This window comes from Rhinoraja longicauda, chromosome 42 (assembly GCF_053455715.1).
Source record: "Rhinoraja longicauda isolate Sanriku21f chromosome 42, sRhiLon1.1, whole genome shotgun sequence".
In the NCBI taxonomy this organism is placed as follows: Eukaryota; Metazoa; Chordata; class Chondrichthyes; order Rajiformes; family Arhynchobatidae; genus Rhinoraja; species Rhinoraja longicauda.
In genome coordinates this window covers 4029256-4050897 of record NC_135994.1, presented here as the reverse complement: position 1 = coordinate 4050897, position 21642 = coordinate 4029256, and the positions used below count along the sequence as shown (strand labels likewise).

The 21642-nt window shown below is 47.5% G+C and overlaps 1 protein-coding gene across 2 annotated transcripts in view; it reads left to right on the top strand.

Moving 5' to 3' along the window:
* lmbr1l (limb development membrane protein 1-like) overlaps positions 1-21642 on the top strand; it is a 66163-nt gene that overhangs the window by 27400 nt on the left and 17121 nt on the right. The window contains exons 4-12 of one of the 2 annotated variants that reach the window (XM_078431546.1): positions 2479-2618; positions 5207-5310; positions 6979-7105; positions 8972-9040; positions 12275-12339; positions 14145-14217; positions 15247-15333; positions 16204-16280; positions 19471-19548. In XM_078431546.1, coding sequence (XP_078287672.1) covers positions 2479-2618; positions 5207-5310; positions 6979-7105; positions 8972-9040; positions 12275-12339; positions 14145-14217; positions 15247-15333; positions 16204-16280; positions 19471-19548 — 820 coding nt within the window. Of the gene's footprint in view, positions 1-2478; positions 2619-5206; positions 5311-6978; positions 7106-8968; positions 9041-12274; positions 12340-14144; positions 14218-15246; positions 15334-16203; positions 16281-19470; positions 19549-21642 lie in introns of both variants that reach the window. The other variant, XM_078431545.1, reaches the window with a different exon arrangement.

Genomic DNA, 21642 nt, shown 5'->3' with positions numbered 1-21642 from the left:
ACCCGGAGAAAACCCACACAGAGAACGTGCAAGCTCCGTACAGACAGCGCCCGTGGTCAGGATTGAACCTGGGTGTCTGGTGTGGTAAGGCAGCAACTCTACTGCTGCGCCATTGTGCCGCCCTAGAAAATGACTGAGATTTGCCATCTTCATGCCCCACAGTGGATGATGCTGCAATCTGTCAAATGCACTGCGAAGCTTGCACTGTTCTGCTGATTTGTCCTTGTCCTTATTGTCTTTTTCATGACTACATTTATACTGCTTAATCTGCGAGCTTCATGTGAACAAGGAATTTCATTGCACCCTGATGTGTATGACAATAAACTACCATGAATCTGAAACCCAATATCTGTCCTGACTAATCTCTTCAAACGAAGGACGTGTTATTTCTTTATCAACGGGCCAGGCAGCATCTCTGGAGAAAAGGAATGGTTGACATATAGGGTCGAGACCCTTCTGATGGACTGGCACAAACCAGCATCTGCAGTTCCTCCTTGCACATCATTTATTTTTCAGTCTGAAGAAGGATTCCGGCCCGAAACGGCTTCCGTCTATTTCCCTTCGCAAATGCCGCCTGATCTGCTGGGTTCCTCCGTCACTGTGTTGTGTTTTTTGCTTGAGATTCCAGTATTTGTGGTTTCTTGTGTCAGCATATTTCTGTGGGTGGGGTGCGGTGCGGGGGGGGGGAGGAAGGAGGAAGAGGAAGAAGAAGAAGAAGAAAGGAGGAAGAGTGGGGGAGGTTACAACACCATTGTAATATAAAACAAAACTTGCAGCACTTAAAACTGAGCAGGCACGCGAATGGGGCGTCCTGTTTAAAGCTTAAAATGTTACTGGGGTGTTCTGAGGATTATCTCTATTGTTTAAAGTGCTGAGAAATCAAATTTTTATCTCGTTGGCATGCAGAGTTTGCAGAAATATGAATGCGTGTGTTTCCCTGGGAAGATGCCTCCGAAATAACTGCTCTGAGCAAACGCATATAACTGGCTCCACATTTTATTCTCCCGTAATCTGTGTGACAGGTTCAGGACTCAAACATTTTCTTTTTGCTTTGGAGAAGAGGTTTGTCAGAATGTTGCCTGGATTAGAGGGCATTGGCTCCAAGGAGAGGAGTGATAAGCTCAGTTTTCTCCAGAACCTGATAGAAGTGTATAAAATGATGAGAGGCAAAGATAAGGTAGACAGTCGCAACCCTTTTCCCCAGGGTGGAACTGTCCTGCACTAGAGGGCATAGCTTTAAGGGGGAGTGTTTACAGTAGATGTGCAGGGCACGTTTTCCTTCACAGCTGGGTGCCTGGGACACATTGCTGGGGTGGTGGTAGAGGCAGATAGGATAGTGGCATTTAAGAGGCTTTTGGATAGGCACACGGATATGCTGGGAATGGAGAGATATAGGTCCGATGTAGGCGGATGAGGTTAGTTTATCTTGGCGTCCTATTCGGCATGGACATTGTGGGCCGAAGGGCCTGATCCAGTGCTGTACCGTTCAGTGGATTCCTTCTGCATTTAGTTTCCGATATATATTTGTGTAACACAGCAGAACGTGGAGGATGTACACACAGCAATGCCTCGGGAATGAGTCAAGAGTGTTTTATTGACACATGTCCCAGAAAGAAGACTGAAATTCTTACTTGCAGCAGCACAACCGAATATGTAAACATAGTGCACTGTAGACAATATAATAAACGAGAACAAAAAAATATTAAAAAAATAAATAAATACATATATATATATATATATATATATATATATATATATATATATACATACACATACAAAATGCTGGAGTAACTCAGCAGGTCAGGCAGCATCTCAGGAGAGAAGGAATGGGTGACGTTTCTGGTCGAGACCCTTCTTCAGACTGAAGAAGGGTCTCGACCCAAAACGTCACCCATTCCTTCTCTCCCGAGATGCTGCCTGACCTGCTGAGTTACTCCAGCATTTTGTGAATAAATACCTTCGATTTGTACCAGCATCTGCAGTTATTGTCTTATACTATATATATATATATATATATATATATATATATATATATATATATATATATACACACATACATACATATACATATACATATATACATTTAAGTGTATTTTTATTGGTCTTATTTTTGGACTGTGGGTAATCTTTCATTTCACTGAACATTTATGTGTATGTGACAAATAAATTGATTATTTACTATTTTTTGTTCTCGTTTATTACATTGTTATATATATTTAAGTTTATATATGTGTGTGTGTGTGTGTATATATATATATATATATATATATATATACACACTGATTTTTGTGTATATAATATTTATGTATATATACACATATGTATATATATTTGTATGTGCGTGTGAACAAAAAGCAGCACCTTTAGAGAAGGAAGTGAGCTTCAGCTGAAATGGCCAAGGGAAGAGAGAATGTGTTTAATAGGGCAAAGACAATGGTGCAACACAGGTTGACTAACAGCACTGTTTTGTTTGACTAGGCTTTGGATGTGCACGTTCACCCTGGCCGTGTCTGCTGGTGCTGTCTTCCTCCTGCCATTTTCCATCATCAGCAATGAGATCCTACTTTCATTGCCGGAAAACTATTACATGCAGTGGTTGAACGGTTCACTTCTTCATGGTGAGTATTCATTGTCTCTGCCTCTCGGGTAGACAGGATTAACAAAGCTCCATTGTTTTGTTTACAAGATTAGCTGTGACAGGCGTGCACATGTAGGAAGAACCTGCTTTCTGAAGGGAAATGTGCAGCATTTCACCTTGAATTGCTTAATTGAAACAACATGGAAACAGGCCCTTCGGCCCACCGAGTCCGCACCGACCATTGATCACCCGTTTACACAAGTTCTACGTTGTCCCACTTTCTCATCCGCTCCCTAGAGGGCAATTTACAGAGCGCCAATTAACCCACAAACCCCCACGTCTCTGGGATGTGGGAGGAAACCGGAGCACCCGGAGGAAACCCACGCAATCACGGGGACCATGTGCAAACTCCACACGCAGACAGCACCCGTTGTCAGGATCGAACCCGGGTCTCTGGAGCGGTGATGCAGTGGCTCTACTAGCTGTCCCACTGCACCGCCCAATCTGGGCTCAAATTCCAGCCTTTGCCAGCTTGTCACCTTTTGCCTCCGGCTTGCTTCGTGGTCACGGAGAGAAAAGCAGAGCACCCCAACAGTTGTCTGTGTGGTTAGACACAAAATGCTGGGGTAACTCAGCGTGTCAAGCAGCATCTCTGGAGAAAAAGGATGGGTGACGTTTCAGGTTGTGACCCTTCTTGTCTGTGGAGCGATGGTTTAAGTGTCACTGCAATGCGATGTGGAAATGTGTAGGGCGGTGAAAGTTAAATGAGGTAAGACACAAAATGCTGGAATGGGTAACGTTTCGGGTCGAGACCCGTCTTCAGACTGAATCGAGGTAAATGAGGTGATATTAGCAAGTGAGAAACAGAATTTGCTTCCGATTTCTTTATGGGCAGCAAATGAAATAAGTGATCATTTCTTCTCCCTCTCCCCCCCCTAATATCATCTATCAGTCTGAAGAAGGGTCTCGACCCGAAACGTCACCCATTCCTTCTCTCCTGAGATGCTACCTGACCTGCTGAGTTACTCCAGCATTTTGTGAATAAATACCCTGGAAATGTGTAGAGGTCTTTAAAAAGCAAGATATGAGGGAAAGTGTACTCATTTTATAAATCATATCTTTCTCTCAAAGTCATGGCCATTGTGCTCTTAAAAACAAGAATACTGAACACCAAGTCTAAACAGGATGTGTCCTTGAACAGAAGTAGAATAACCGACGAGACCTGTCCCATGTGGGGCTTGTTGATTGTTTTTGAAACTGGGGCAGTTGGTTCGAGAAGGGAAATGGAGCCGAGGTCCCCACTGTCTATGCCTGTGTGTCACGCCTCAAAATCTTCCACTTCTTGGGCCCGTTGCCACAGGAAAAATAGGCTACACAAAATGAGGGGGCGATAGATGATTGGGAAAAAAACTGCAGATGCTGGTTAAAATCGAATGTAGACACAAAATGCTGGAGTAACTCAGCGGGTCAGGCAGCATCTCGGGAGAGAAGGAATGGGTGACGTTTCGCGTCAAGACCCTTCTTCAGACTGATAGATTTTTAGATTTAGAGATACAGCGCGGAAACAGGCCCTTCGGCCCACCGAGTCCGCGCCGCCCAGCGATCCCCGCACGTTAACACTATCCTACACACACTAGGGACAATTTTTACATATTACCCAGTCAATTAACCTACATACCTGTATGTCTATGGAGTATAGGGGGAAACTGAAGATCTCGGAGAAAACCCATGCAGGTCACTGGGAGAACGTACAAACTCCGTACAGTCGGCGCCCATAGTCAGGATCGAACCTGAGTCTCCGGCGCTGCATTCGCTGTAAGGCAGCAACTCTACCGCTGCGCCACCGTGCCGCCCTGATAGATGATGTTGGGGGGGAGAGGAAAGAAATCGGAAGCAAATTCTGTTTCTCACTTGCTAATATCACCTCATTTACCTCGATTCAGTCTGAAGACGGGTCTCAACCCAAAACGTTACCCATTCCTTCTCCCCTGCCAGTCCCGCTGAGTTACTCCAGCATTTTGTGTCTTACCTCATTTAACTTTCACCTGCTCTGTTTCCACCTACATATTATTGATCTTGACTACAATTTGATTTATTAATCCAGTTTTTAACATTGTTAACACCCTTTTGAGCCTGCAATCTGCTGGTGTGACATTCTAGACTCATCCTGAAAAGTGAGTCAACGTTGCCACCTACTGCTGATGTTGGGTAATGCACAAGCAAGTGTCTTGCTTTGAGGAAAGTGGTTGTGTTTTCATGTCCTGTGCCCTACCAATTTAGACTTGGATATTTTCCTTACATGGAGAATTAGAACAACTTTATCCGGTACAATATTTGTTGCCCTCCTTTTCATTGTTGGAGTGCCCCAAATCCTGGCTGCAATTCAAGGTGCCAATTGCAGGACTGCCAATGGCACATGTGAAGGCCCATCACTTCAACACTGTTGCAAGCATCCAAGGAGAGAGACAAATCATTTACTTCATACGTTTTTTTTCCAGATTAAAGGACCAGCTTGACGGTCTATCAAGAAATAATTTGTGTGTTTAAACCCTTGATTGTTCCGTCCGATCCCAACAGGTGGACTGACGGAGAATGTAATGTTCCCATCTCTCTCTCTCCTTTCTCCAGGCTTGTGGAACCTTGTTTTCCTCTTCTCCAACATCTCTCTGGTGTTCCTGATGCCTTTTGCATACTTCTTCACTGAATCTGAAGGATTTGCTGGCTCAAAAAAGGTGAGGAATGCTGCCGTTCTCTTTAGAAGCCTGGAATTTGAGGAAGGATATTCTTGCTATTGAGGGCGTGCAGCGTAGGTTTGCTAGGTTAATTCCCGGAATGGCGGGACTGTCATATGTTGAAAGACTGGAGCGACTAGGCTTGTATACACTGGAATTTAGAAGGATGAGAGGAGATCTTATCGAAACGTATAAGATTATTAAGGGGTTGGGCACGTTAGAGGCAGGAAACATGTTCCCAATGTTGGGGGAGTCCAGAACAAGGGGCCACAGTTTAAGAATAAGAGGTAGGCCATTTAGAACTGAGATGATGTTTCCGGCTGTATATATATGATATGATATGATATGATATGAGGAAAAACTTTTTCAGTCAGAGAGTTGTAAATCTGTGGAATTCTCTGCCTCAGAAGGCAGTGGAGGCCAATTCTCTGGATGCATTCAAGAGAGAGCTGGATAGAGCTCTTAAGGATAGCGGAGTCAGGGGGTATGGGGAGAAGGCAGGAACGGGGTGCTGATTGAGAATGATCAGCCATGATCACATTGAATGGCGGTGCTGGCTCGAAGGGCCGAATGGCCTCCTCCTGCACCTATTGTCTATTGCCTATTAACTAAACACAATCGAACCATCTGCCATCATTATGAATGTTGGTTCCTGGTTTTAATGAAGAAATCTCCCTATCTACGGTTTCAATTTAAACATAGTACAGTAAATGGAGTCTTGCGTCGCTCCATTGCAGGAAGGACGTGGAGGCTTTGGAGAGGGTGCAGAGGAGGGTCACCAGAACGCTGCCTGGATTAGGGGGCATGAGCTGCAGGGAGAGGCTAGATTTTTTTCTCTGGCGCGCCAGAGTTTGAGGGGAAACCTGATAGAAGTTTGTAAAATTGTGAGAGACATCGATAGGGTAGACAGTCAGAACCTTTTTCATGGGATGACGAAATTAAATACCAGAGGGCACAGCTTTAAGGTGAGAGGGGGAAAGTTTAAAGGAGATGTGTGGGGAAACTTTTTAAACGGAGGGAGGTGAATCCCTGGGATGTGCTGCTCAGGGTGGTGTTGGAGGAGGCAGATACCATAGTGACATTTAAGAGACTTTTAGATAGGCATATGCATTTGTAGGGAATGAGATTTTTAGATTTAGAGATACAGCGCGGAAACAGGCCCTTCGGTCCACCGAGTCCGCGCCGCCCAGCGATCCCCGCACACTAACACTATCCTACACACACTAGGGACAATTTTTACATTTTACCCAGTCAATTAACCTACATACCTGTACGTCTTTTGAGTGTGGGAGGAAACCGAAGATCTCGGAGAAAACCCACGCAGGTCACGGGGAGAACGTACAAACTCTGTACAGACGGCGCCCGTAGTCAGGATCGAACCTGAGTCTCAGGCGCCTGCATTCGCTGTAAGGCAGCAACTCTACCGCTGCGCCACCATGCCGCCCAGTTGGAGGCAGATACGATAGTGACATTTAAGAGACTTTTAGATAGGCATATACATTTGTAGGGAATGAGGGATCTGGATTCTGTGCAGGCAGAGGAGGGTTGGTCTTGGCATTGTGTTGGGCACTGACATTGTGGGCCGAAGGGCCTGTTCTTGTGCTGTACCGCTCCGCGGAGTGAAGGTGAAGACCTTGGCCTAAATTGCTGCTTTTTATTTTTAAACAGGGGGTTATGGCTCGAGTGTATGAAACGTTTGTTGTCCTCTTTCTTCTGACCCTCCTGGTTCTGGGGATTGTCTGGGTGGCGTCTGCGATCATCAACAACGATGCCGCCAGCAGGGAGTCTCTGTACGGTGAGTATCCCGCCGGCGTTTCCAGTCCGCCTGAGGAGAGGTGGAGCAAGAGGAAGCAGTCTGATGTCATCGTGAATCTCGGAGTCGTGATCCGGGCCACACTCCCGTTACTTTGGGGCAGAGCTTGTGTAGGAAAATAACTGCAGGCGCTGGTACAGATCGAAGGTATCATGAAATGCTGGAGCAACTCAGCGGGTCAGGCAGCATCTAGGAGAGAAGGAATGGGTGACGTTTCGGGTCGAGACCCTTCTTCAGACTGACGTCATCGAGTAGGGGGGCAGGAGGAATCACAGAGGGGGAGCAGCGAGAGAGCATGTTGCTAAACTCTCGTCGAAGAGAGGGGAACGTCTTCAAAGTAGACATAGCTTGAGGAGAAATCGCAGTGGAGCAGCAAGTTGTGTCGGAAATAACTGCAGATGCTGGTACAAATCTGACATGGAGAGAAAATTGGTTGACCGAAAGCAAAGAGTGGGGATAAATGGGTCCCTTTCAGAATGGCAGGCAGTGACTAGTGGGGTACCGCAAGGCTCGGTGCTGGGACCGCAGCTATTTACAATATACATTAATGACTTGGATGAAGGGATTAAAAGTACCATTAACAAATTTGCAGATGATACAAAGCTGGGTGACTGTGAGCTGTGAGGAAGATGCTATGAGGTTGCAGGGTGACTTGCACAGGTTGTGTGAGTGGGCGGATGCATGGCAGATGCAATTTAATGTGGATAAGTGTGAGGTTATCCACTTTGGTGGTAAGAATAGGAAGGCAGAGTATTATCTGAATGGTGTCAAGTTAGGAAAAGGGGACGTACAACGAGATCTGGGTGTCCTAGTGCATCAGTCACTGAAAGGAAGCATGCAGGTACAGCAGGCAGTGAAGAAAGCCAATGGAATGTTGGCCTTCATAACAAGAGGAGTTGAGTATAGGAGCAAAGAGGTCCTTCTGCAGTTGTACAGAGCCCTAGTGAGACCGCACCTGGAGTACTGTGCAGTTTTGGTCTCCAAATTTGAGGAAGGATATTCTTGCTATTGAGGGCATGCAGCGTAGATTTACTAGGTTAATTCCCTGAATGGCGGGACTGTCGTATGTTGAAAGACTGGATCGACTAGGCTTGTATACACTGGAATTTAGAAGGATGAGAGGAGATCTTATCGAAACGTATAAGATTATTAAGGGGTTGGACACGTTAGAGGCAGGAAACATGTACCCAATGTTGGGGGAGTCCAGAACAAGGGGCCACAGTTTAAGAATAAGGGGTAGGCCATTTAGAACTGAGATGAGGAAAAACTTTTTCAGTCAGAGAGTTGTAAATCTGTGGAATTCTCTGCCTCAGAAGGCTGTGGAGGCCAATTCTCTGAATGCATTCAAGAGAGCTAGATAGAACTCTTAAGGATAGCGGAGTCAGGGGGTATGGGGAGAAGGCAGGAACGGGGAACTGATTGAGAATGATCAGCCATGATCACATTGAATGGCGGTGCTGGCTCGAAGGGCCGAATGGCCTCCTCCTGCACCTATTGTCTATTGTCTAAATCGAAGGTATCACAAAATGCTGGAGTAACTCAGCAGGTCAGCAGCATCTAGAAGAGAAGGAATGGGTGACGTTTCGGGTTGAGACCCTTCTTCAGACTGGAGAAGGGTCTCGACCCGAAACGTCACCCATTCCCTCTCTCCTAGATGCTGCCTGAGCTGCTGAGTTACTCCAGCATTTTGTGAATAAATACCTTGGGACGGAGCTTGATACATCCTTGCGACCGGACACTTTCAGATGTTACAGCCGCTAAGTTTTAAAAGTTGCCAACTCGCACTCCATTTTCTGCCGTCGTTCTTTTTGTTATCCTGATTACTAACGTGGAGTTTTTCACCAGCAGATCTGTGGGACTATTATCTTCCGTACCTGTATTCTTGCATCTCTCTCTTTGGAGTCCAGCTTCTCCTCTGTGAGTAACTCCAGCATAAAATTGCCTCTGATGCATGTATCTCATGAAGGCTAAAGGCGTTTAAAACCGCTCTTGTACGTTTATCGATGTACTGTGTGGGTCGAGCGTGGGTCAAACAGTCCCAACGTGGGCAGCGGACAAACTATTACCACTGCTGCAGGACTTTCCAAACTGTTCAACTTCCCCTTGTTGTTGGCACAAAAAGTTTGGGGATATTTTGCTTTCCCTTTCTATTTAGCGCTGCCAGTTTTTAGGCAATAGGTGCAGGAGGAGGCCATTCGGCCCTTCGAGCCAGCACCACCATTCAATGTGATCATGGCTGATCATTCTCAATCAGTACCCCGTTCCTGCCCTCTCCCCATACCCCCTATCATTAAGAGCTCTACCTAACTCTCTTTTGAAAGCATCCAGGGAATTGGCCTCCACTGCCTTCTGAGGCAGAGAATTCCACAGATTTACAACTGAAAAAGTTTTTCCTCATCTCCGTTCTAAATGGCCTACCCCTTATTCTTAAACTGTGGCCCCTGGTTCGGGACTCCCCCAACATCGGGAACATGTTTCCTGCCTCTAGCGTGTCCAATCCCTTAATAATCTTATATGTTTCAATAAGATCCCCTCTCATCCTTCTAAATTCCAGAGTATACAAGCCTAGTCGCTCCAGTCTTTCAACATACGACAGTTTTGTCTGGGTGTCCTAGTGCATCAGTCACTGAAAGGAAGCATACAGGTACAGCAGGCAGTGAAGAAAGCCAATGGAATGTTGGCCTTCATAACAAGAGGAGTTGAGTATAGGAGCAAAGAGGTCCTTCTGCAGTTGTACAGGGCCCTAGTGAGACCTCACCTGGAGTACTGTGCAGTTTTGGTCTCCAAATTTGAGGAAGGATATTCTTGCTATTGAGCGTGTGCAGCGTAGGTTTACTAGGTTAATTCCCAGAATGGCGGGACTGTCATAAGTTGAAAGATTGGAGCGACTAGGCTTGTATACACTGGAATTTAGAAGGATGAGGAGATCTTATCGAAACGTATAAGATTATTAAGGGGTTGGACACGTTAGAGGCAGGAAACAGGTTCCCAATGTTGGGGGAGTCCAGAACAAGGGGCCACAGTTTAAGAATAAGGGGTAGGCCATTTAGAACAGAGATGAGGAAAAACTTTCAGTCAGAGAGTTGTGAATCTGTGGAATTCTCTGCCTCAGAAGGCAGTGGAGGCCAATTCTCTGAATGCATTCGAGAGAGAGTTAGATAGAGCTCTTAAGGATAGCGGAGTCAGGGGGTATGGGGAGAAGGCAGGAACGGGGTACTGATTGAGAATGATCAGCCATGATCACATTGAATGGTGGTGCTGGCTCGAAGGGCCGTATGGCCTCCTCCTGCACCTATTGTCTATTGTCTATCATTTTGGGTTTAATTATAATCTTTCAGCATTCTCCAGCATTTCAACATTTTAATTACTGTTGGCACCATGATCTACAGATGCTGGAATCTTGAGTAAGGACCTCCCCAAGTGCTGGAGGAAGTCGGCAGGTCAGGCAGCGCCTGTGGAGGGAATAGGCAGGCGACGTTTAGGGTTGGGACCCTTCTTTATATCCCGACCCGAAACGTCGCCTGTCCATTTCCCTCTGCAGGCGCTGCCTGACCTGCTACGTTCCTCCAGTTCATATTTTGCTTATAGTTACTGTGTTAAAGTAGAAATGTCATCAAATATTAAATTTTAATTTGATTAAACTGCTAGGTTAATTTTTGAACTGTCCTACTTCCTCCATCTCACTTCTCGCATTCACTGCCAATGCACTGGAACTTCTGTTCCACGTTAAAAACTTTAGAGATAGTATAAGAAGATAACTGCAGATGCTGGTACAAATCAAAGGTATTTATTCACAAAATGCTGGAGTAACTCAGCAGGTCAATAGACAATAGACAATAGGTGCAGGAGTGGGCCATTCAGCCCCTCGAGCCAGCACCGCCATTCAATGCGATCATGGCTGATCACTCTCAATCAGTACCCCGTCCCTGCCTTCTCCCCATACCCCCTCACTCCGCTATCCTTAAGAGCTCTATCCAGCTCTCTCTTGAAAGCATCCAACGAACTGGCCTCCACTGCCTTCTGAAGAAGGGTCTCGACCCGAAACGTCACCCATTCCTTCTCTCCCGAGATGCTGCCTGACCTGCTGAGTTACTCCAGCATTTTGTGAATAAAAACTTTAGAGACGCAGTTCGTTAATGGGCTCATCGGCCCACCAAATCCGCGCCGACCAGCGATCCCTGCACGCTAACACGATCCTACACACTGCGGACGATTTTACAATTTCACCAAAGCCAATTAACCGGCAAACCTGTGCGGCTTTGGAGTGTGGGAGGAAACTGGAGCACCCGGAGAAAACCCACGCGGTCACGGGGAAAATGTACAAACTCCGTTCAGACAGCAGCCGTGGTCGCGATGGAACCCGGGTCTCTGGCGCTGTGAGGCAGCAACTCTACCGCTGCGCCACCGTGCCGCCCCTGCTCTGGGCTAATGCTGAGCTGAGCATTAAAAGAAAGGTTTACAGAGGTCATGCCTGATCTCCATATCCCTTAATTTTCTTCATATCCACAAATCTTTCTTCATATTCACAAATCTATTGATCTTTGCCTTGAATGTGTTGGCCAGCTGGGCCCATCAGCTCTCTGGGGACACGTTTACAAAGAGACACTTCCATCTGAGTGAAGAAATTCATCTTGTGTCCTGGCCCCGCATCCCTAGACCTGCCCCCAGTGCAAACTCCAACCTGAGCAAACCCTCTGCAGAGAAACCCCTCTGTAGAGAAAACAAACTGTGCATCTCTGTCAAGTAGCCTGTCAGTTTGCCGAACTTTGAGGGTGGCACAGCGGGTAGTGCCGCTGCCTCACACCACCAGAGTCCCGGGCTCGATCCTGACCTCGGCTGCTGTCTGTGTGGAGTTTGCACGTTCTCCCTGTGACCGCGTGGGTTTCGTCTGGGTGCTCTGCATTCCCCTCTCATCTCAAAAGACGTGCGGGTTTGCAGGTTAATGGTTCCTCTGTAAATTGCCCCTTGCGTGTCGGGAGTGGATGCAAAAGTGGCATAACATGGAACTAGTGTGAGCGGGTGATCGGCATGGACTTGGTGGGCCCAAGGGTATGTTTCCATGCTGTATCCAAAGTGAGCACTGGCCAATCTGAACTCAACGTGTGTGAACTGCAAGGGTGTTTGATTTCTGGATTTGACTTCTCTTTGCAGTGTGCACTCCGTTTGGCCTGTCCCGAATGTTCACCGTCACTGGGCAGCTGCTTGTAAAACCCAGGGTAAGCTACCTCTCGACTGACTTTGGCTTTGCTCTGCTTACTGTTTCCTACTGGGGCGGACTCCTGAGTGCCAGCAACCCTCTGGCCTCACGGCGCCAGAGGCCTTGGTTCGATCTTGACCTCGGGTGCTGTCTGTGTGTGCAGTTTGCACATTCTCTCTTCGGTTCTCTTCTTCTGCCACTGGTTACATGGTCCAAAGTTTTGAAACAAAAGCTTTCAAAGCAGGTTTAAACTTGCTTCCGACATCAATGATAAATTGAATATCAATAAAGACATTTTGAAGGCCATTGAAAGAAGCTAGCAAGCCCGTGCATAAAAATGCCTGATTTAAAGTTGGCTCTGTTCTAAAGGTTAATCTCCAATGTATGTGCGGCATTAGCAAATTGGTGTGGAGGTTCTTGCTGTGGGCGATGGTCACTGATAGACAATAGGTGCAGGAGTAGGCCGTTCGGCCCATCGAGCCAGCACCGCCATTCAATGTGATCATGGCTGATCATTCTCAATCAGTACCCCGTTCCTGCCTTCTCCCCATACCCCCTGACTCCGCTATCCTTAAGAGCTCTATCGAGCTCTCTCTTGAATGCATTCAGAGAATTGGCCTCCTGCCTTCTGAGGCAGAGAATTCCACACCTTCACAACTCTCTGACTGAAAGTTTTTCCTCATCTCAGTTCCAAATGGCCTACCCCTTATTCTTAAACTGTGGCCCCTTGTTCTGGACTCCCCCAACATTGGGAACCTGTTTCCGGCCTCTAACGTGTCCAACCCCTTAATAATCTTATACATTTCGATAAGATCTCCTCTCATCCTTCTAAATTCCAGTGTATATAAGCCTACAAATCGGCCTCCTTTCGCATGCCCAATTTTTGTTACTTCAGCATTGCCAACGTTTTTCTGCCACTGTTCTACACTTCAGAATATCCTCGCTTAGGTTCTCGAACTCCAATCCTGCAGGACTTTCCCCGAAAACCCATCTCTTCAACTTGTCCCGTGGCCACTTGTGCGAATTGCCGCAACACATTATCTGATTTGTATGTCATGTATCACAGCACTTTCCACGACAAAAAAGGTCAGGCAGTGAAGAAAGCCAATGGAATGTTGGCCTTCATAACAAGAGGAGTTGAGTATAGGAGCAACGAGGTCCTTCTGCAGTTGTTCAGGGCCCTAGTGAGACCGCACCTGGAGTACTGTGTGCAGTTTTGGTCTCCAAATTTGAGGAAGGATATTCTTGCTATTGAGGTCGTGCAGCGTAGGTTTACTAGGTTAATTCCCGGAATGGCGGGACTGTCGTATGTTGAAAGACTGGAGCGACTAGGCTTGTATACACTGGAATTTAGAAAGATGAGAGGGGATCTTATCGAAACGTATAAGATTATTAAGGGGTTGGACACGTTAGAGGCAGGAAACATGTTCCCAATGTTGGGGGAGTCGAGAACAAGGGGCCACAGTTTAAGAATAAGGGGTAGGCCATTTAGAACTGAGATGAGGAAAAACTTTTTCAGTCAGAGAGTTGTGAATCTGTGGAATTCTCTGCCTCAGAAGGCAGTGGAAGCCAATTCTCTGAATGCATTCAAGAGAGAGCTAGATAGAGCTCTTAAGGATAGCGGAGTCGGGGGGTATGGGGAGAAGGCAGGAACGGGGTACTGATTGAGAATGATCAGCCATGATCACATTGAATGGCGGTGCGTACAGGCTCGAAAGGCTGAATGGCCTCCTCCTGCACCTATTGTCTAAAGGTGCTCCCTCAATGTAAGTGGTTGAAAGGGGGGACGGATGACTTTATTCATCCCTGTTCTTTTACTTTCAGCTTCTGGAGGATCTGGAAGAACAGCTCAACTGCACACGATTTGAAGAGGCCGCAGTGTTGCACAAGTTAAACGGTATGCAAAAATGTTCCACGACTCCTGGCTACACACGGTCGTCTGTTCACAGCCATGAACGATCGTGAAATAAGCGTAGAAACAAGGAACTGCTGATGCTGGCTTACAAAAAGCACACAAAGTGCTGGAGTAACTCAGCGGGTCAGGCAGCATCTGTGGAGAACGTGGATAGGTGACGTTTCACAGAGTGCTGGAGTAACTCAGCGGGTCAGGCAGCATCTGTGGGGAACATGGATAGGTGACGTTTCACAGAGTGCTGGAGTAACTCAGCGGGTCAGGCAGCATCTGTGGAGAACATGGATAGGTGACGTTTCACAGAGTGCTGGAGTAACTCAGCGGGTCAGGCAGCATCTGTGGAGAACATGGATAGGTGACGTTTCACAGAGTGCTGGAGTAACTCAGCGGGTCAGGCAGCATCTGTGGAGAACATGGATAGGTGACGTTTCACAGAGTGCTGGAGTAACCCAGCGGGTCAGGCAGCATCTGTGGAGAACATGGATAGGTGACGTTTCGGGTTGTGGCCTTTCTTCAGACTGATTGTCGGGGCGGGGAGAAAGCTGAAAGAGGAGAGGCAGGACAAAACCTGGCCGATAACAGGTGAAGGGAAGTTTTTGATAGGCAGATTGAAGAGTTGTGAATTGTGAAGCCAGAGGGAGGAATGTAGTGGGAGGGAGAGAAATCTGTGTCCAGGTTCGGTGGGGGGGGTTAGGGGGGCGATTTGTTCGAGGTCACCTAAAATTGGTGAAATCAATGTTCATGCCATTGGGTTGTAAGCTACCCAAGCAGTAGCTTGGCTAATAAGCTTAGCTGGACTTGATATAATTTTTTGTGTTAAGTACATAGTTAGTATTGCATTCTCAAACAATAAATGTCTTAAAAAGAATATTGCATTGTAAAGCCTCGTGTGCCAGGTAGCTGTTCATTCTAGTCCAAGGTTCGATCTGCAATTGTATGACTGAAATTTTGAGTGAAATTCTTAGTAATTTAAGTGAAATTGTTGCTAATGTGTCTCCTTTGTTCTGGTGGCAGGCAAGTGGTCATCCTGCTGGGTGTTCTTTAGTGTGGAATCTCTCAAAAATCAGTTCCAGAGTATTCATGCCAGAAGGCTTAAATTGGGTAAGTCCGTGTGAGAGTGTGCCAGTGTGTGAGAGTGTGTGCCCGTGTCAGTCTGTGTCCATGTGAGAGTGTGTGCCCGCGTGAGTGCCCGCCTGTGTGAGAGTGTGTGCCCGTGTCAGTCTGTGTCCGTGTGAGTGTGCCCGTGTGAGAGTGTGTGCCCACGAGAGTGTGCCCGTGTGAGTGTGCCCGTGTTTGAGAGTATGTGCCCATGTCAGTCTGTGTCCGTGTGAGTGTGCCCGCGTGTGAGAGTGTGTGCCCACGAGAGTGTGCCCGTGTGAGTGTGCCCGCCTGTGTGTGTGTGTGTGCCCGCGTGTGTGAGTGTGCCCATGTCAGTCTGTGTCTATGTGTGTGTGTGCCCATGTCAGTCTGTGTCTATGTGTGTGTGTGCCCATGTCAGTCTGTGTCTATGTGTGTGTGCCCACGTGTGTGTGTGTGTGTGTGTGTGCCCATGTCAGTCTGTCTGTGTGTGTGCCCTTGTGTGTGTGTGTGCCCATGTCAGTCTGTGTCTGTGTGTGTGCCCGCGTGTGTGAGTGTGCCCATGTCAGTTTGTGTCTATGTGTGTGTGCCCGCGTGTGAGAGTGTGTGCCCATGTCAGTCTGTGTCCGTGTGAGAGTGTGTGCCCACGAGTGTTCCCGTGTGAGTGTGCCCGCCTGCGTGTGAGAGTGTGCCCGCGTGCAAGAGTGTGTGCCCATGTCATTCTGTGTCCATGTGAGTGTGTGCCCATGTCAGTCTGTGTCCGTGTGAGAGTGTGTGCCCGCGTGAGTGTGCCCGCCCGCGTGTGAGAGAGTGTGCCTGCATCAAAGTGTGCCCGCCCGTGCCAAGTTGCGTGCCCATGACCCTGCACACCTAACTGCAAATCTCTCCCGACAGAGATGAGAAGAAGGGCGTCTCCGTGGCAAAGGAATCTGGGCTATCCATTGGCCATGTTGCTGCTTCTGGCATTAACTGTAAGTCCTTAAAAGATTTATACTTTTTGTGAGGTGGGAAGGAATTCCCATTTCCCTGTCCATACATAATTCATGAAAAAAATCTCCGCCTCTTCCTGCTCATTTGGCCCGTTTGTATTTTGCCGGTCAACTTGCACAATTCAAAGAACGTATTTGCATCCGTGTTACAATGGTGCAAAGAACACCCCCACCCACCCGTTCAGGTCAACACGCACCTTGTCCAAGTAGGGAATGCGATGCACGCAATCACATCTTGTTCGCATGTCCAGAGTTGCCGACCGGACAGAACGTTTAATTACAAAGTGTTCTGCAAGAAATGTGCTTCTTAAATGCCTTACCAATTAAATGCAGCCAACTGCCTGTCCAATGTCACCTGGTGTCCACGGTGCACCTTTTAGTCTGACTTTGTTCCTACGAGAGGTTTTGGAGCTGTGTTTTGGGTCGAATTCCTGCATCCACTAGTCTTGCATGTCGCCTGCACGTCTGATGTTTCTTAAAATGGGCTGAGTGTTTCTCTGCAAAACCAAATAGCATTGTGCCTGAAGAAGGGTTCCGACCCAAAACATCGCCTATCCCTTTTCCCTCGAGATGCTGCCAGACCCGCTGAGTTACTCCAGCATTTTCCATCGTCAGTATAAACCAGCAATTCCTTCCTGCGCAGGATTGTATCGAGGTTGAATTGTGTGTGTTCTACCGCAATATCGTCAAAGCGTCCTTTGATTAGTCCACTTGGGGCCACAGTTGTCAAAGGGATCGATCGCCTGCAGCATTCTCCAGCAATTTGGAGGTTGCCGATGTCTGGACTGCTCTTGCTAATGTCTGATAGCAGGCAGCAACCCCTCTCAACCCTTGACTGCAAAAGGGGCTTGGCGGTGAGAGTGCAAGTTTGCATCCGCGGCCGACTTTGCGGGCCGGTTTCACGGCTTCTCGGCGGCCTAGGCGGGCCGTTCCGGTACCGTTCCACTCGACTCCGAAACCGTGACCTCTGGTCCGGCAAAACGGATAATCCAGAGAAGCTCTCGAACCAAAGGTTTTTTAGATTTAGAGATACAGCGCGGAAACAGGCCCTTCGGTCCACCGAGTCCGCGCCGCCCAGCGATCCCCGCACATTAACACTATCCTACACACACTAGGGACAAGTTTTACATTTGCCCAGTCAATTAACCTACAAACCTGTACGTCTTTGGAGTGTGGGAGGAAACCGAAGATCTCGGAGAAAACCCACGCAGGTCACGGGGAGAACGTACAAACTCCGTACAGTGCAGCACCCGTAGTCAGGATCGAACCTGAGTCTCCGGCGCTGCATTCGCTGTAAGGCAGCAACTCTACCGCTGCGCCACCGTGACCGCCTGGAAAATAGGTGGTGGACCTGTATAATAGTTCACTCACAATTCTCCCCCCCCCCCATTAAACATAGACATGGACATCGAAAATAGATGGTGGACTTGTATAATAGTTCACTCACAATCTCTCCCCCCCCCCCATTAAACATAGACATAGACATTGAAAATAAGTGGTGGGCCTGTATAATAGTTCACTCACAATTCCCCCCCACCCCCCCATATAAAACATAGAGATAGACATCGAAAATAGGTGCAGGAGGAGGCCATTCGGCCCTTCGAGCCAGCACCGCCATTCATTGTGATCATGGCTGATCATCCAAAATCAGTAACCCGTGCCTGCCTTCTCCCCATATCCCGTGATTCCACTAGTCCCCAGAGCTCGATCTAGTTCCCTTTTAAATTCATCCAGTGAATTGGCCTCCACTGCCCTCTGCGGCAGAGAATTCCACAAATTCACAACTCTCTGGGTGGAGAAGGGTTTTCTCACCTCAGTTTGAAATGGCCTCCGCTGGCCACTTTGTGTTTGAATTTTTTAGTTTTGAGGTAATTTTCTTTGTGGTAATTGATTGTGCTTGTTATGACTACATCCTGAAAATGTGACTTCACATTAAAGGCCTGGTTGAGATGAAGGGTTTGCTGACCTGTACTGCAAACCTGTTTGGCTCTGTGACAATAGACAATAGACAATAGGTGCAGGAGGAGGCCATTCGGCCCTTCGAGCCAGCACCACCATTCAATGTGATCATGGCTGATCATTCTTAATCAGTACCCAGTTCCTGCCTTCTCCCCATACCCCCTGACTCCGCCATCCTTAAGAGCTCTATCCAGCTCTCTCTTGAATGCATTCAGAGAATTGGCCTCCACTGCCTTCTGAGGCAGAGAATTCCACAGATTCACAACTCTGACCGAAAAGGTTTTCCCTCATCTCAGTTCTAAATGGCCGACCCCTTATTCTTAAACTGTGGCCCCTTGTTCTGGACTCCCCCAACATTGGGAACATGTTTCCTGCCTCTAACGTGTCCAACCCCTTAATAATCTAATACGTTTCGATAAGATCACCTCTCATCCTTCTAAATTCCAGCCAGGTGAGCCAGGAACTGTACATTACTTGACCTGCGATTCAACGTTACTTCATTATTGTGGAACTGCTATACTCGGTCAAATCAAATATGATTTAGTGCTTTTTTTCTTCCCCTTCTGAGTTTTTCCTGTTCCCTAAAGCTGGTGTAAACACATGCAGCAGCACTGAGTCCTTTCAACTAAGCTACCCCATTAGCCAAAAACACGACTTGCTCTGCCCTGTCTCCCCACCTCTTATGTAGCTCTGAACCTTCCACTTTCCAATCTTTAAAAAAAAATGGAATTGAAAGATCATCAGTGATAGGAGTAGAATTAGGCCATTCGGCCCATCAAGTCTACTCTGCCATTCCATCGTGGCTGATCTATCTCTCCCTCTCAACCCCATTCTCCTGCCTTCTCCCCATAACCCCTGACACCCGCACTAATCAAGAATCTATCTATCTCTGCCTTAAATATATCCACTGACTTGTGGCCTCCACAGCCTTCAGTGGCGATGAATTCCACAGATTCACCACCCTCTGACTAAAGAAATCCCAGATCTCCCTCTATCTTCCTGCCTCCACCTATATCCTTCCTTTGTCCCGCCCCCCTGACATCAGTCTGAAGAAGGGTCTCGACCCGAAACGTCACCCATTCCTTCTCTCCTGAGATGCTGCCCGACCCGCTGAGTTACTCCAGCATTTTGTGAATAAATACCTTTGATTTGTACCAGCATCTGCAGTTATGTTCTTACACTGTTCTGACGTGGTATGTTTATTGGATTTCAGGGAATCTCAGTCCTGCTGGTCGGCTTCCATGTGTTTGAGTTACTCATTGATGAAACAGCCATGCCCTATGGGATGCAGGTAAAGAACGTCAAGCCAAACATGTATTTTGCCCGAAATCTAAAGTGAAAACTGAAAATGCTCAGCTGGTCAGGCAGCGTCTACGGAGAGAGGAACGGTTCATATCAGTGACCTTTCATCTGAACCTGTTTTCTGATGCTGCCCAACCTGAGTGCTTTGAGCTTTGGCTTAATTCACTGTGTGTCACATTCGAAAACATGTCTAGATATAGCCAGGATACGGATACAAAATGCTGGAGTAACTCAGCGGGTCAGGCAGCATCTGTGGAGAACATGGATAGGTGACGTTTCACAGAGTGCTGGAATAACTCAGCGGGTCAGGCAGCATCTCTGGAGAGCAGGAATAGGTGACGTTTTGGGTCGAGACCCTTCAGCCATGTACTGCGCCCAACTTGTCTGTCCAAATGTCTTTTAAAGGAAGATTTAATTTTACACAAAGGGTAGAGGGTATATGGAACGAGCTGCTAGAGGAGGTAGTTGAGGCAGGGACTATCACAAACTTTAAAAAAACATTTGAGATAGGTGCATGGATAGGATGGGGTTAGATAGATATGGGCCAAATGCAGGCAGGTGTAGGTGGGGCATGTTGGTTGGCGTGGGCAGGTAGGACGTGTTTCCACTTTGTATGACTCTATCTCTAAATGTTATAGTACGTGCCGCAACTACCTCCTCTTGCAGCTTGTTCTATATACCCACCAGTTTTCGGCTATCTGCTTAGTTTATTGTCACGTGTACCGAGGTACAGTGAAAAGCTTTTGTTGCGTGGTAATCAGCCAGTGGAAAGACAATATATGATTACAAATCGAGCCGTTCACAGTGTACGGATGCATGATAAGGGAATAACCTTCAGTGCAAGGTAAAGCCAGTAAGCATGCAGTAAAATGGAATTCATTTCATTCGTTGTCTATGAGCAAGTGTTACGATGAGTTTGGGAAACCTATGTTTGGGAGCCTGATCTAACTCCATTTACAAAACATTTCAATCGCTTGCCAACCTGGCATTTGATTAGAAGCTTCCCAACCAGCTGAGCAGCAAGGCCCCTTCATTTGTTCCATGCGCAATGGAGCAGCAAAGTGCACAGGTGTAACCACACTCAAACAACAGATAGTTTGTCGAAATGGATGCCTCTGGAGCTGGGATTTCTGCCCAGCGTCCTGCAGTCGTTTTAGTGAACAGCAGAGGGAGCTCCAGGATCTGAATCGAGAGCTTCTGTGCTTCTGAAGATTTAGATTTAGAGATACAGCGCGGAAACAGGCCCTTCGGCCCACCGGGTCTGCGCCGCCCAGCGATCCCCGCACACTAACACTATCCTACACCCACTAGGGACAATTTTTACATTTACCCAGTCAATTAACCTACATACCTGCACGTCTTTGGAGTGTGGGAGGAAACCGAAGATCTCGGAGAAAACCCACGCGGGTCACGGGGAGAACGTACAAACTCCGTACAGACGGCGCCCGTAGTCAGGATCGAACCTGAGTCTCCGGCGCTGCATTCGCTGTAAGGCAGCAACTCTACCGATGGACCAAAGGTGGAGAATTAGCCCATTGTCCCTCCTATCTGAACATGGAGCGGCTCGGTGGCGCAGCGGTAGAGTTGCTGCCTCACAGCGCCAGAGACCCGGGTTCCATCCTGACTACGGGTGCTGTCTGCACGGAGTTTGTACGTTCTCCCCGTGACCCGCGTGGGTTTTCTCCGAGATCTTCGGTTTCCTCCCACACTCCAAAGACGTGCAGGTTAATTGTTGTACGTTAATTGGCTTGGGTTTGTATTCTTGGTACAAGTGTAAATTGTCCCTCGTGTGTGTAGGCTTGTGTTAATGTGCGGGGATCGCTGGTCGGCACAGACTCGGTGGGCTGAAGGGCCTGTTTCCGCGCTGTATCTCTGAACTAAACTAAACTAAATGGAGGGACTAGAGAAGTACCTACACTGTTTTCACGCTATTTCTTTTCAACTGTGTGATGTATCTTGGTTGGACTAGGGAGCAAAATGGAGGCTTGGTGTTTTATAGGTGACCCTTGCGGTATGGTGATGGTCTTTGGGATTTGTTGGCTGCTCTGTGCTGAATCACCCACAGTTGTGGTGGTGACTGCTG